This window comes from Phocoena phocoena, chromosome 6 (genome assembly GCF_963924675.1).
Source record: "Phocoena phocoena chromosome 6, mPhoPho1.1, whole genome shotgun sequence".
NCBI lineage: Eukaryota > Metazoa > Chordata > Mammalia > Artiodactyla > Phocoenidae > Phocoena > Phocoena phocoena.
In genome coordinates, this window is record NC_089224.1 from 95,925,142 (window position 1) to 95,937,210 (window position 12,069).

The 12,069-nt window shown below is 52.6% G+C and overlaps 1 protein-coding gene across 1 annotated transcript in view; it reads left to right on the forward strand.

The window, feature by feature from the left end:
- COL27A1 (collagen type XXVII alpha 1 chain) overlaps nt 1-12,069 on the forward strand; it is a 141,148-nt gene that overhangs the window by 120,306 nt on the left and 8,773 nt on the right. The window contains exons 46-58 of the mRNA XM_065878811.1: nt 27-80; nt 163-270; nt 1,032-1,139; nt 1,969-2,076; nt 5,514-5,567; nt 6,178-6,240; nt 6,632-6,685; nt 6,823-6,858; nt 6,980-6,997; nt 7,230-7,265; nt 7,504-7,530; nt 10,233-10,298; nt 11,180-11,348. Of these exons, the coding sequence (XP_065734883.1) occupies nt 27-80; nt 163-270; nt 1,032-1,139; nt 1,969-2,076; nt 5,514-5,567; nt 6,178-6,240; nt 6,632-6,685; nt 6,823-6,858; nt 6,980-6,997; nt 7,230-7,265; nt 7,504-7,530; nt 10,233-10,298; nt 11,180-11,348 (901 nt within the window). The remainder of the gene's footprint in view (nt 1-26; nt 81-162; nt 271-1,031; nt 1,140-1,968; nt 2,077-5,513; nt 5,568-6,177; nt 6,241-6,631; nt 6,686-6,822; nt 6,859-6,979; nt 6,998-7,229; nt 7,266-7,503; nt 7,531-10,232; nt 10,299-11,179; nt 11,349-12,069) is intronic.

The window sequence follows — 12,069 nt, forward strand, 5'->3', positions numbered from 1 at the left end:
TCATTATGTGCCCCTTGATTTTTCAGGGACCAAAGGGAAAGCAAGGCAAGGCTGGGGGACCAGGACGGAGGGGGATCCAGGTGAGTGACTCCCAGCTTCTCCTCTCCCACCCACCTCCCTGCCCTCCCCAGAAGCCCTCACCAGCTTCTTATTTACCACCAGGGCCTGCAGGGGCTGCTGGGGCCTCGGGGCGTGGTGGGGAGACAGGGCCCCGAGGGTGTCGCTGGACCAGATGGACTTCCTGGCCGGGACGGTCAAGCAGGACAGCAGGTGAGCAGGACTTGGGGTTAAGAGACAGTGTCTCCATTTGAGATGAGGTGTGTGCGTGGTGGGGTGCCATAGGCCATGGGCCGGGAGGAGCGCGTTTGGAAACTTGGATGGGCAGAACCAGCATATCCAGAAGTCTCCTGCATGGGCAATGGCCTCATCCCTTGGGACCTGGGACCTGGGACTATGGCCCATCTCACTGTCTCTCCTCCATGCCAGTACCCAGAGGGTCATGCCCTGTCCAGCAAATAGAGCTTCCGGTTTTTAAGACCCTTCCCTTCCCCACCCATTTGTCCCGCTGGTCCAGCCATCCTCACACACAGGCAGTATGACCTCCATCCCTCAGTTTAACCTCCAGCTTCACCCAGGGTTCACCCAGGTTTTTGTTTTGTTTCGTTTTGCTTTGTTTTTTCTTTGGCTACGTTGGGTCTCCGTTGTTGCACGCGGGCTTTCTCTAGTTGCGGAAAGCAGGGTCTACTCTTGGTTGCAGTGTGCGGGCTTCTCATTGCGGTGGCTTCTCTTGTTGTGGAGCACGGGCTCTAGGCGCACGGGCTCAGTAGTTGTGGCACATGGGCTTAGTTGCTCCGCGGCATGTGGGATCTTCCCGGACCAGGGCTCGAACCCATGTCCCCTGCACTGGCAGGCGGATTCTTAACCACTGCGCCACCAGGGAAGCCCTTCACCCAGGTTTTGAGTCATCCTGCCTCCTTGGCTGCTTGTTTCCTGAAACATGAAAAATCCTCCTCTGCTCTCTTTCTTCACAGGGGGAGCAGGGAGACGATGGGGACCCTGGCCCCATGGGCCCTGCTGGGAAGAGAGGAAATCCAGGTGTGGCTGGCTTGCCTGGAGCACAGGGGCCCCCAGGATTCAAGGTCAGACACTTGTTAATCCCCTTACCCGCCCTCCACCCTTTCTGCCTTGGTACTAACTATAATGACACCGACTGCAGTGCTGATGTGAGCGCCCATGTCCCAGGGCCTGTGTGAAAATGGAGTCCTCTTTCTCAGGGGTCCCTCCCCAAGCTTAAACTTGACTCAAAGGATAGTTTATCCAGGGAGCTGTAATACTGCCCCCTACCAGGCCCTTGACACTGTCAACTATTTGTTGAGTTGTCCATGGGCGCCCTCTTGTGGGCCTTTGTGGAACAGTGCACGTTGCTGGCTCTGAGACCCTCCAAGGCATCTTTTTAGAAAGTTTCCTTGAGTGGTGGCGGAGGCAGCCAGGAGTCAGTCTGAGCCCAGGGCTAGACACTGAAGGGAAGATTGAGACGAATGAATCAAACGGGGCTCTCGCCCTCTCTGAGCTTGAGGTTTAGTTGGAGAGAGGTTGGAACCCTCCATAAAGACAGCTGGCAGAGGGAGAGATGGCCTTGGCCCGTGGAGGATTTAAATGAGCAAGGAGGGCCAGCGTGAATGGAAGTGTGGAGGTGGGGACTGCATGGTCTGTTGGGAAGAAACAATGAAGAGGAGAGGCGTGTGGGAGAGTGGACGGAAAGTGGCCCCTGAATGCCAGAGTAAGAAAAGAGACTTTCCCCTTAAGGAGGCTGAAGTTTTGAGCACCCCTCCGCCACCCCCAGGCCTATGCCTGTTGCCCCAGCACCCGGAGATGTTAACTGAGCCTGTGGAGTAGTTGTTCAGCGCCTCCCCTCTCCTCGAGCCATTTATCTCCCTTTGATTGGTCATCTTGGTGTATTTCTTTAAGGGTGAAAGTGGGTTACCCGGGCAGCTGGGTCCCCCTGGCAAACGAGGGACGGAAGGCGGAACGGGGCTTCCTGGGAACCAGGGGGAGCCTGGATCCAAAGGCCAGCCGGTGAGTGAGCCCCAGGGAACACACGTGTTCACACACACAGACCCAGAAACCACCTTCCTGCTCTGTGACGAGGGCAGACCAATACCCTCTGTGGGCACAGATACCATTCTGCCTCCCCTGCGTGCGGGCTTGGGGGTGGAAAAAAGCTGAGAAATGAGATATGTGCGGTCCCTTCAGAATGAGGAGAGGTGATTCCAACCGGAACTCTAAATAGCCTTCAACAGCCTTGTATCTATTAGAGAAATTGCATCTATAGTTTAAAAACTTCCCACAAAGGCTCAGATGACTTCACTGGTAAATTCTAGTAATTGTTTATGGAAGAAAAAAATACCAATTCTGCATAAACTCTTCCAGAAAATTGAAGAGGAGGAATATTTCCCAACACATTCTATGAGGTTAGCATTACCTTGATGTCAATGCCAGATGAGGACATTACAAGAAAAGAAGACTACAGACCAATATACCTCATAACTATAGATACAAAAATTGTCAATACAATTTTAGAAAAATGAATCTAAGAATACATTAAAAGGATTGTACATCAAGATCAAGTGAGGTTTATCCCAGGAATGCAAGGATGGTATAACATTTGAAAGTAAATCAATGTAATTCACCATATTAGCAAGCGAAAAAAGAAAACCCAATTAATCATCTCAGTAGGTGCAAGAAAAGTAATTGATAAAATCCAACTCCATTTCTGATAAAATTTCTCAACAAACTTGGTAGACCAAGGAACTTTCTCAACTTAATAAAGGGCATCCATGAAAAATCTATATTTAACATCATACTTAGTAGTGAATGACTGGGACTTCCCTGGTGGGGTAGTGGATAAGACTACACACTCCCAACGCAGGGGGCCCGGGTTTGATCCCTGGTCAGGGAACTGGATCCCACATGCATGCCGCAGCTAAGAGTTCACATGCTACAACTAAGGAGCCAGCGTGCCTCAACTAAGGAGCCGGCAAGCTGCAACTAAGGAGCCTGCCTGCCACAACTAAGACCCGACCCAACCGAAAAAAAAAAGATAGTGAATGACTGAATTCTTTCTCCCAAAGAGCAGAAACAAGTCAAAGATATCTGTTCTCACTACTTCTATTCAACATTGTATTGGCAGTTCTAGCCAATGCAGTAAGGCAAGAAAAATAAATAAAAGACATTCATATCAAAAAGGAAGACATGAAACTTTTCATCTGTAGACAAAATGGTTGTCTACAGAGAAAACCCAATAGAATCTACAATAAAGCTACTAGAATAAGGGAGTTTTAGCAAGATAGCAGGACACCAGCTCAATATACTCAAATGACTTGTATGTGCTAGCAAGAAGCAATCAGAATTGGAAATCTAAAGAGCAATACTATTTACAATAGCATAAAAATATGAAATCCTTAGAGATACACATGACAATAGGTGTATAAGACATGTACACTGAAAAACTATAAAGCATTGTTGAGATAAATTGAGGAAGATCTAAATAAATGGAGATATTTACTGTGTTTATTGGTCAAAAAACTCAATATTGTTAAGATGTCGATTTTCCTCATGTTGGTCTATAGATTCAACACAATCCCAATCAAAATCCCATCAGGTTTTTCTTGTAGAAAATAACAAGCTACTTCTAAAATTCATTTGGAAATGCAAAAGACCTAGAATAACCAAAACAACTTGGAAAAAGAAGAACAAAGTTGAAGGACTAACAGTAGTTGATTTCAAGACTTACAAAGCTACAGGAATCAAGAAGGTATGGTATTGCCATAAATATACTAACGGATCAAAGGAACAGAAAAAAGAGTCCAGAAATGTATCCATTCATATACAGACAACTGATCTTTGACATAGGTGCAAAAGTAATTCAGTGGATACAGAATAGTGTCTTCCAGCAATGGCTCCAGAACAATTGGATACTTCATACTGTGTACAAAAATTAACTCAACATGGATCATACACCTAAAAATAAAACCAAAAGGGCTAAAACTTCTACAAGAAAATGTAAAAGAAAATCTTTGAGACCTTGGGTTATAAAAGGATTTCTTAGAAATGACACCAAAAGCATGATGCATAAAAGAAAATCTGATAAATTGGACATCAATGAAATTTAAAACTTTGGCTTCTCAAAAGGACACTGTTAAGAGAATGAAAAGATAAGACACATACTAGGAGAAAGTGCAAAGCATATGTCTTGTGAAGGATTTATAGCCAGAATATATAAAGAACTCTCAAAACTCAATAGTAAGAAAATAAGCAGCCCAATTTTTAAAATTAGGCCAAAGGTTTGAGTAGACACTTCAAAGAAGCTATACAGGTGGCAAATAAGCACATGAAAAGATCAATATCATTAGTCATTCGGCAAATGCTCATTATAACCACAATGAGATGCTACTGCACACCTTTGAATTTGAATGGAGAAAATTTTTAAAGACTGATCATACTGATCCTTGGCAAGGATGTGGAGCAATGGGAAGTCTTGTACTCTGCTAATAGGAATGTAAAATTGTACAACCACTTCGGAAAACAGTTGAGCAGTTTCTTTAAAAGTTAAGCAACAGGGCTTCCCTGGTGGCGCAGTGGTTGAGAGTCCGCCTGCCGATGCAGGGGACACGAGTTCGATCCCCTGGTCTGGGAGGATCCCACATGCCATGGAGCAACAAAACCCATGCGCCACAACTACTGAACCTGTGCTCTAGAGCCCGTGAGCCACAACTACTGAGCCCGCGCTCCATGAAGCCACACGCCTAGAGCCCTTGCTCCACAATGAGGGAAGCCACTGCAGTGAGAAGCCCGCACGCCGCAACGAAGAGTAGCCCCCGCTCACTACAACTAGAGAAAGCCCGCACACAGCAACGAAGACCCAACACAACCAAAAATAAATTTAAAAAATAGTTAAGCAACAACGAACCATATAACGCAGGCCTCTGGAATTATAACCTTATCTGAATCTAGCACACTCCACAACATCTGTGTGACTTTGAGCAGGTTCCTGCCCTCTCTGAGTCTTTATTTCCTGGTCTGTGAATAGGCACATTGTGTCTCCCCAGGCTGATGTGGGAACACACATGCATGGTGGTGCATGCAAAGTGCCTGACACATAGCAGGCCCTCAGTTTTTAGGGGTTACTTTGAGGGGCCCATTCCTCAGTAGAGCCTTTGGGATGGGTTGGGAAGTCTACAGGTCCTTCCACTGTCTTCCTTGAAGACCTGGGACAGGAGATCCTGAGCGTTCTAGAGCATCCCCTGTGGAAGCCCTGATCTGGCCTCCACTTTCCCCTTTGACAGAAGGCACAGGCTCCTGCCCCGCTGGAGTCCAGGCTGACCTGGTGTCTGCTCTGTGAGCCATTCACACTCATCGCTTCGAGGTGGAGTGGCTGATATCCCTGCAAGAAGGCAGGCCCAGGGGTCCTGCATGACTACCCAGGCACCCTTCTCATCCTGTTCTCCCCACAGGGTGACTCTGGTGAGATGGGATTCCCAGGAATGGCTGGCCTCTTCGGACCCAAGGTACAGATTCCCATTCTACACTGTTCCTCTTGGGGCCCCATCCATCCACCTGCTTGTTCATTTATTCATTTATTCACTCAACAAATATTTCTTGGGCATTTGCGGCGTGGGCTGGAACGCAGCCAGGGTCTAGCATGAACACCTGTGTCTCCCAGCACTCACATTCCAGCAGACCAGGGTCTAGCATGAACACCTGTGTCTCCCAGCACTCACATTCCAGCAGACCAGGGTCTAGCATGAGCACCTGTGTCTCCCAGCACTCACATTCCAGCAGACCTGAGTTCCAAACCCAGCTCCACAATTCAACTGCTCTGTGCCTCAAGCAAGTTACTTGGTCTCTCCAAGCCTCAGTTTTCTCAGCTATAAAATGGGTATAATAACAGCAAAGGGTTGTTACAATTAAGACCAGAGACCCACACCATTTAGCACCGAGCCAGCTCTCTGGCACCTGCTGAATAATTGTGCACATTTGTTACTCTTCCTGGAGGCTCTCAGGTAAGGCGTCTCTTGACAAGGAGGGCAAAGGTTGGCCAGACCTCGGGTGGCAGAGCGCTGGAGCCCTCGCCCAGTGGCCGCCCAGACGCAGCATCCCTTCCTCTGCCTTCTGCAGGGTCCCCCAGGAGACATTGGCTTCAAAGGCATCCAGGGCCCTCGGGGGCCTCCTGGCTTGATGGTGAGTCCTCTCCCTGTCTATCCCAGCAGGGACAGTTATCCGAGGCCCAAGGCTGGCCAGCCATCAGCCGGGGGGCCGCCACTCCTCCTATTCCTTCGGCATCGAGCCCCTCTGCCCACAATCTTCACTCCTGTTTCCATACCTTTGCTCATGCCGTTCCTGCCACCTGCGCTGCCATCCTTTCCCCTTTCACTGCTCCCCCCGTCCACTGGTGCCTCCCCCCCCCACAAGGCACATAGGACGGGCTCAGGAGATGCATGGCCTGGCCCCCTTGAGGACGTCTCCCTTCCATCCCCTTGGGACACTCAGGCTGCCCTCTACCCTCCTGTCCCTGTGACTATATTCCCCAGGCTCTGGGACAAGGACACACAAGCCTTTCTCTCTCCTTTAGGGGAAGGAAGGCATCATTGGGCCCCTAGGAATCCTGGGACCTTCAGGACGGCAGGTATGTGCAGGGGGCTGGCCAGGAACACCGCTGGGGCGAGACTGTGACCCAGGGCCAGTCTGAGCCTCAGTTTCCCCCATCTGGGGCATGGGGCTTCCCCTCTGAGCCCCCTCTCACTGGGCCATGGTTTATTGCAGGGTCCGAAGGGCGACAAAGGCAGGCGAGGGGACTTGGTGAGTGGATGGGCTGGGGACAGTATGGCAGGGGGTACGGCAGGGTTGGGCTGGGGCAGGGGGCGGGCATGGCTCAGCCTGGTCCTCTGACTCTTTCTCCCTGCTTCTGTCCCCCCTCTAGGGATTGCAAGGTCCGAGGGTGAGTGGGCTGCGGTATGAGGGCTGGGGGGACAGGGGAGTGGGAGGGGCGGGCCCTCTGGGTTCCCCTGCCCATGACCAGGCATGTCCTTGGGCACGTTTTTCCCTGTGGGCCTCAATCTGCACCTGGGCCACCATCGTGCCCGGGTCTCAGGTCTGCTGGAGGAGGCCCGGGCTGGGTGGGGGGATGAGAGGCCTTTGACCAGGGCCTCATTGTTCTCCTCTTCCTCCAGGGTCCTCCCGGTCCCAGAGGGCAGCCCGGCCCACCGGTAGGTAGCAGTGTGCCCGGTACCCCTTGAACTGCAGGGCAGCAGGTGGGATTCCTCTGAATGAAACCCAAGGCTGTGCTGGCAGCGTTCACAGGACTGGCCCTGACTTCAAAGGCCAGGCCAGGCCTCCGGGACAGTGTGGCACAGCCCTGGTAGGGCCAAGCAGAGACCAGCGTGGTGGGTTCTCTCGCGCCCCGACAGCCCCCATCAGATACAGACCCAGCCTCTTCTTTTGCAGGGTCCTCCAGGGAGCCCTATTCACTTTGTAAGTTGGAGAACATTCTCTGTTGCCTGCGTGGGGTAAGGCCTGGGGGTTGGTGTCGGGGGCAGGTGGCGGCAGTGGACCCCTCTCTGGCCGAGGTGGCCCTAAACTGCCCACGTCCTTTTGCCGCTCCATACTGGATCCTGGACCCTGAAGCAGCAGGAAGAGCCCTGGGCTGAGAGGCAGGATACCCAGCTTTTAGTCAGAATGCACCCCTGACTATGAACCCAGGAAGACCTCCCACCGCTGGCTCCGGGGTCCTGTCGGTACACTGTACAGATCCGTTGGCAACTCTTTAAGGTTCTGTGTGTGTTGGGAAGCGGGGTTCCCCGCACCAACAAGCAATGTTGGGGACACACCAGCTGGGTGTCCTACAATTCAACTCAATCCTGACACTACTTGGAGTTAGCATCAGATTCTACAGGTTGAGGGCTCAGTCCTACAAGATTGCTGCTGGCTCCCCCATCCCCCAATCCCCATGTCCCTCACCATCCCCCCCTCGCCGCCCCCCTTCAGATTTGCCAGTGGCAAATCCAGGTGTCACCTGGGCTTCTGGCCAACTGGCTGTAAACCAGAGGTTCCCACCATGCCCTCCTGGGGTTCCGTTAATTTGCTAGAGCGGCTCACAGAACTCATGGAAACATTTTACGTATTAGATTGTTGGTTTATTATAAAAGGCTGTCACTGAGGAACAGCCAGATGGAAGATGTGCATAGGGCAAGGCACAGGGAAGGGGCACGAGCTCCCCTGTTCTCCCCGAACCTCCGTGTGTTCACCAACCTGGAAGCCCTCTGAACCCGGTCCCTTTGGGATTTTATGCAGACTTCATTACACAGACATGATTGATTAAATCATTGGCCACTGGTGATCGACTCAGCCTCCAGCCCCCTCTCCCCTCCTTGGAGACTGTGGACCGTAACTGCAAGTTCCAACCCTCTGATCACACGGTTGGTTCCACCAACCACAAGCCCCCATCCTTAGGTTACTTACGAGCAGTCCAAAAGTCACCTCATTAATATAGCAAAAGAGACCCTATTCCAGGAGATTGCAGGGCTTTTAGGAGCTCTGTGCCAGGAACGGGATTGAAGACCAAATATATATTTCTTATTATAAATCATAATATCGCAGAGTCCTTCCAGCTCAGATTCTGAGTCCAAAGAGGGCCGGCGGTCAAGGTTGCAGGTTGGGGCCCCTGTGTTCCTCCCTGGTGGGTACCCTGGCCTGTATGAAAGCATGGCCCCCTCCCAAGCCCTCTGACAATTCCGTCTCCATTTCACCACGGTGATGATTGACTGTTAGAAGCAGGCCCTGACAGCGTCCGGGGAGCGGCCAAGGGGAAGGGCTGAATGGAGGAGGAGCCCTTGGGCCGTAAGCTGCTCTGAGCCCCTGTTCTTCTCCCCTCTCTGCTGCTCGCTGCCCATCCCTCTGCCTCGCCCATAAAAATGGAATGACAGCCCTGGCCTCTCCCTCTACACTTTTCCTTCTTCATTCAGTAAGGAAGCCAGCTAGGAGGAAGTGAAGAGATCTAAGAAAAACCTTCTCCCTCTGAAAAAATGGGAAATGAGAGGGTTTTGAGTTTTTTCGAATAATAACTAATATATTCAGTGCTTGTTACACGCCAGACAGCATTAGAAGTGCTTTTCCCGTATCAACTCATTTATTCCTCTCAACAGTTCTGAGAGAGTTTTATTGTCACGCCCATTATCAGGATGAGACAACTGAGGCAAAGAGAGGTGAAGCAACTTGCCCAGACTGTGCACTTAGTAAGCAGCAAGGCTGGGATTTGAACTGGAGAAGTACCTCCAGAGTCCTCGCCCCAGACCCCAGTCCTGCGCTTTACTCACTGTCAGATTCTCCCCCTCACTGTTTTCACGGCAAGACCATGGCTATGCTTCTGGCAAGCCCAGTGCCAGGGATGGAGCTACAAGTGTTCATGAGACAGTTACAGTGCAAGCCAAAGGGGAGACACGGGGACTGTAGAGAAAGGGGTCCACACCCAGCCTGGGGGCAGAAACGTCAGGAAAGAGTTCCCGTGGCAGCTGGCATCTACAGGAGGAGCGTAGGGCAGGGTTTCTCAACTGCAGCGCTGTTGACATTTGGAACCAGGTGATTCTTTGCTATGAGTGATTGTCCTGTGCGTTGTAGGATGTTCCGCAGAATCCTCCACCCACTACATGCCAGTAGCATCCCCTCCTCCAGTTGTGACAGCCCCTGAAGTCTCGAGATATTGCCAAATGTCCACTGGGGGCAGCGTCTCCCCTGGTTGAGTACCACTGGAATAGTAAATGGAACGGTGGAGGGAGGGAAGAGGCAACGGGAGCAGCACGTGCAAAGGCCCAGTGGCTAGATAGAGCATGGTACTTGGGAACTTAGAAGTACAATAGTGTGTCTGGTGCACGGAGCACACGTGGGAGAGAGAAGAGAGGCAGGGCCAGAGACCGCAGCACTCAGTCCAGGTCTTATAGCCATGCTGAGGAGTTTGGACTTAATCCTGAGGGTGTTGGAGCACTATGGAAGTGCCTAGAGGAAGGGAGCGGAAGGGCCTGTTTGCAAGGGGAAGAAGGACAGAGTTGCACCAAAGGCATGCTGTTGGCCACGATCCCGCCGGGGAAGCGGGGGTGGGAGGCCTCTCGCTGAGACCCTGGAGCACCCGCTTGGTGGGTGTGTGGAGACCAGGAGATACACCCTGTCTTCTCCCCGCACAGCAACAAGATGACCTTGGGGCAGCTTTCCAGACGTGGATGGACGCTAGTGGAGCACTGAGAGCAGAGGTACCACCAGGGGCCCTGCCCACATGGGGTCCCTTCCTGGGGGAAACGGAAATGATGGCCCATGTGTGGTCAGTGCCCTCCACGTGGCCTGCACTGAGTGATTCACGGCCAGAGCAGGGGCCAGAAACAGGCCTGAGCCCTTTCTCTTTCCTCCAGAGCCCTTTCCTCCTGAGTCAGGAAGAGATGCTCAGCTGGGTCCAGAGCCCACAGCAGCTTCCGTGGTTCAGTCCCACAACCCACCAGGAGCAGGAAGCTCGTTGTCAGTCCACAGGCTCTGTTAAGACCCTGGCCGGTGATCAAGTCAGCCCCAGGATATGAGGCTGAGCAGGGCCTCGGGTGTCCTCTAGTCAAGCCCCATCAGGAGTGCCCTTTGCTGCTTTGCCTCCTTCCCACGATGGGGAGCTCACTACCTCCCAGCTCAGACCTTCAGACATTTCCATTTGTGCCCTGAGCAGCACGCTGGGGAGAGGTGATGCCGAGGTGACTCTCTCAGGGCTCATGATCCAGGGGGAAGGGCAGATGGAAAGGCCCGTTATCTTCCTTCCATTCTGGGGGTCAGTGGAAAGTCCTTCACCAACCCCTTCCCGAGGGATTTGGGACCACTCCCTTGACTCCTCGCTCACGGGGACCTTGCTGTTCTGCACAGGAACCAGGCTGACCCTCTACTCCTCTCAAGCCTCCAGGCCCTCCTGGCAGATCTGCCCCCACCTGTCCCTGGTCCCCAGTCTCTTTATTTGTTCAGTGGAGGGAGACCCAAGTGTGCCCCCTGCTGGGAACTCAGATGTCTCCTCAGTAGCAAGAACTTGGGGCTGTGGAGGCTCGGACCTCCGGCCAGGCCAGGACCTCAAGAGGCCGATGGCCACCCTCTCTCCCCACGGCAGGGTTACAGCCATCCGGACCGGCTGGTGCTGGACCAGGGAGGGGAGATCTTTAAAACCTTACACTACCTCAGCAACCTCATCCAGAGCATTAAGACGCCCCTGGGCACCAAAGAGAACCCCGCCCGGGTCTGCCGGGACCTCATGGACTGTGAACAGAAGATGGTGGATGGTACGAGGGCCTGTGGGGTCTCAAGCGAGGGCTTCCTGCCCCAGGGGTGGGGCAGGGCGGGGCAGAGGGTTCCGGGAGGAGCTGGGGGGGATGGTGCATTAGAGTCTCCACTCCACTGGGCCAAGTTTCTGTCCTTGGGGAGGCAGTCATTTATTCACCCAACAGACAGTCACAGAGCCCTACGATGTGCCAAGTGCTTCTGCTTCCTGGGGTGTGGGGATATAGTGGGAAACACAGAGGAGTGGTCCCACCCTTCCAGAGCCCACAGATCCGCAAGCTGTCCCATTTCCGTGCAATGGGACAAGAGCTGTGGCAGACAAAGCCCCCAGGGCCAGGAGGGGACCCCATCATAGCTTCCCTGCAGAGCCAGGATTTCCCCTTTCTGTCCGCACCTCATCCAAGTCTCTTCTCTCTCTGTGAGCTGATGTGGTGCCGTGGAAGGACCACAGTTTTAGAGGCAGAGAGACCGGAGTTTGAAGGTCAGCCCTGCCTCTGACCAGCTCTCTGAGCTGGGCAAGCCACCCTTCTCTCCGCTGATCAAGAAGGTGGACAAGTGGCCGGCTGTCCTACTCTTTCAGCTCTGGGGCCTTTGGCTCCCTTGGAAACCCAAAGGGGAAACCAAGTGCCGGCAGAAGTGCCTCGTTGATGGGGTAGAAGCCCTGACTCCCACCAAGCTCTAGGAGGATCACTAGCCTTGGCGGCGAAACCATTCAATTAAATG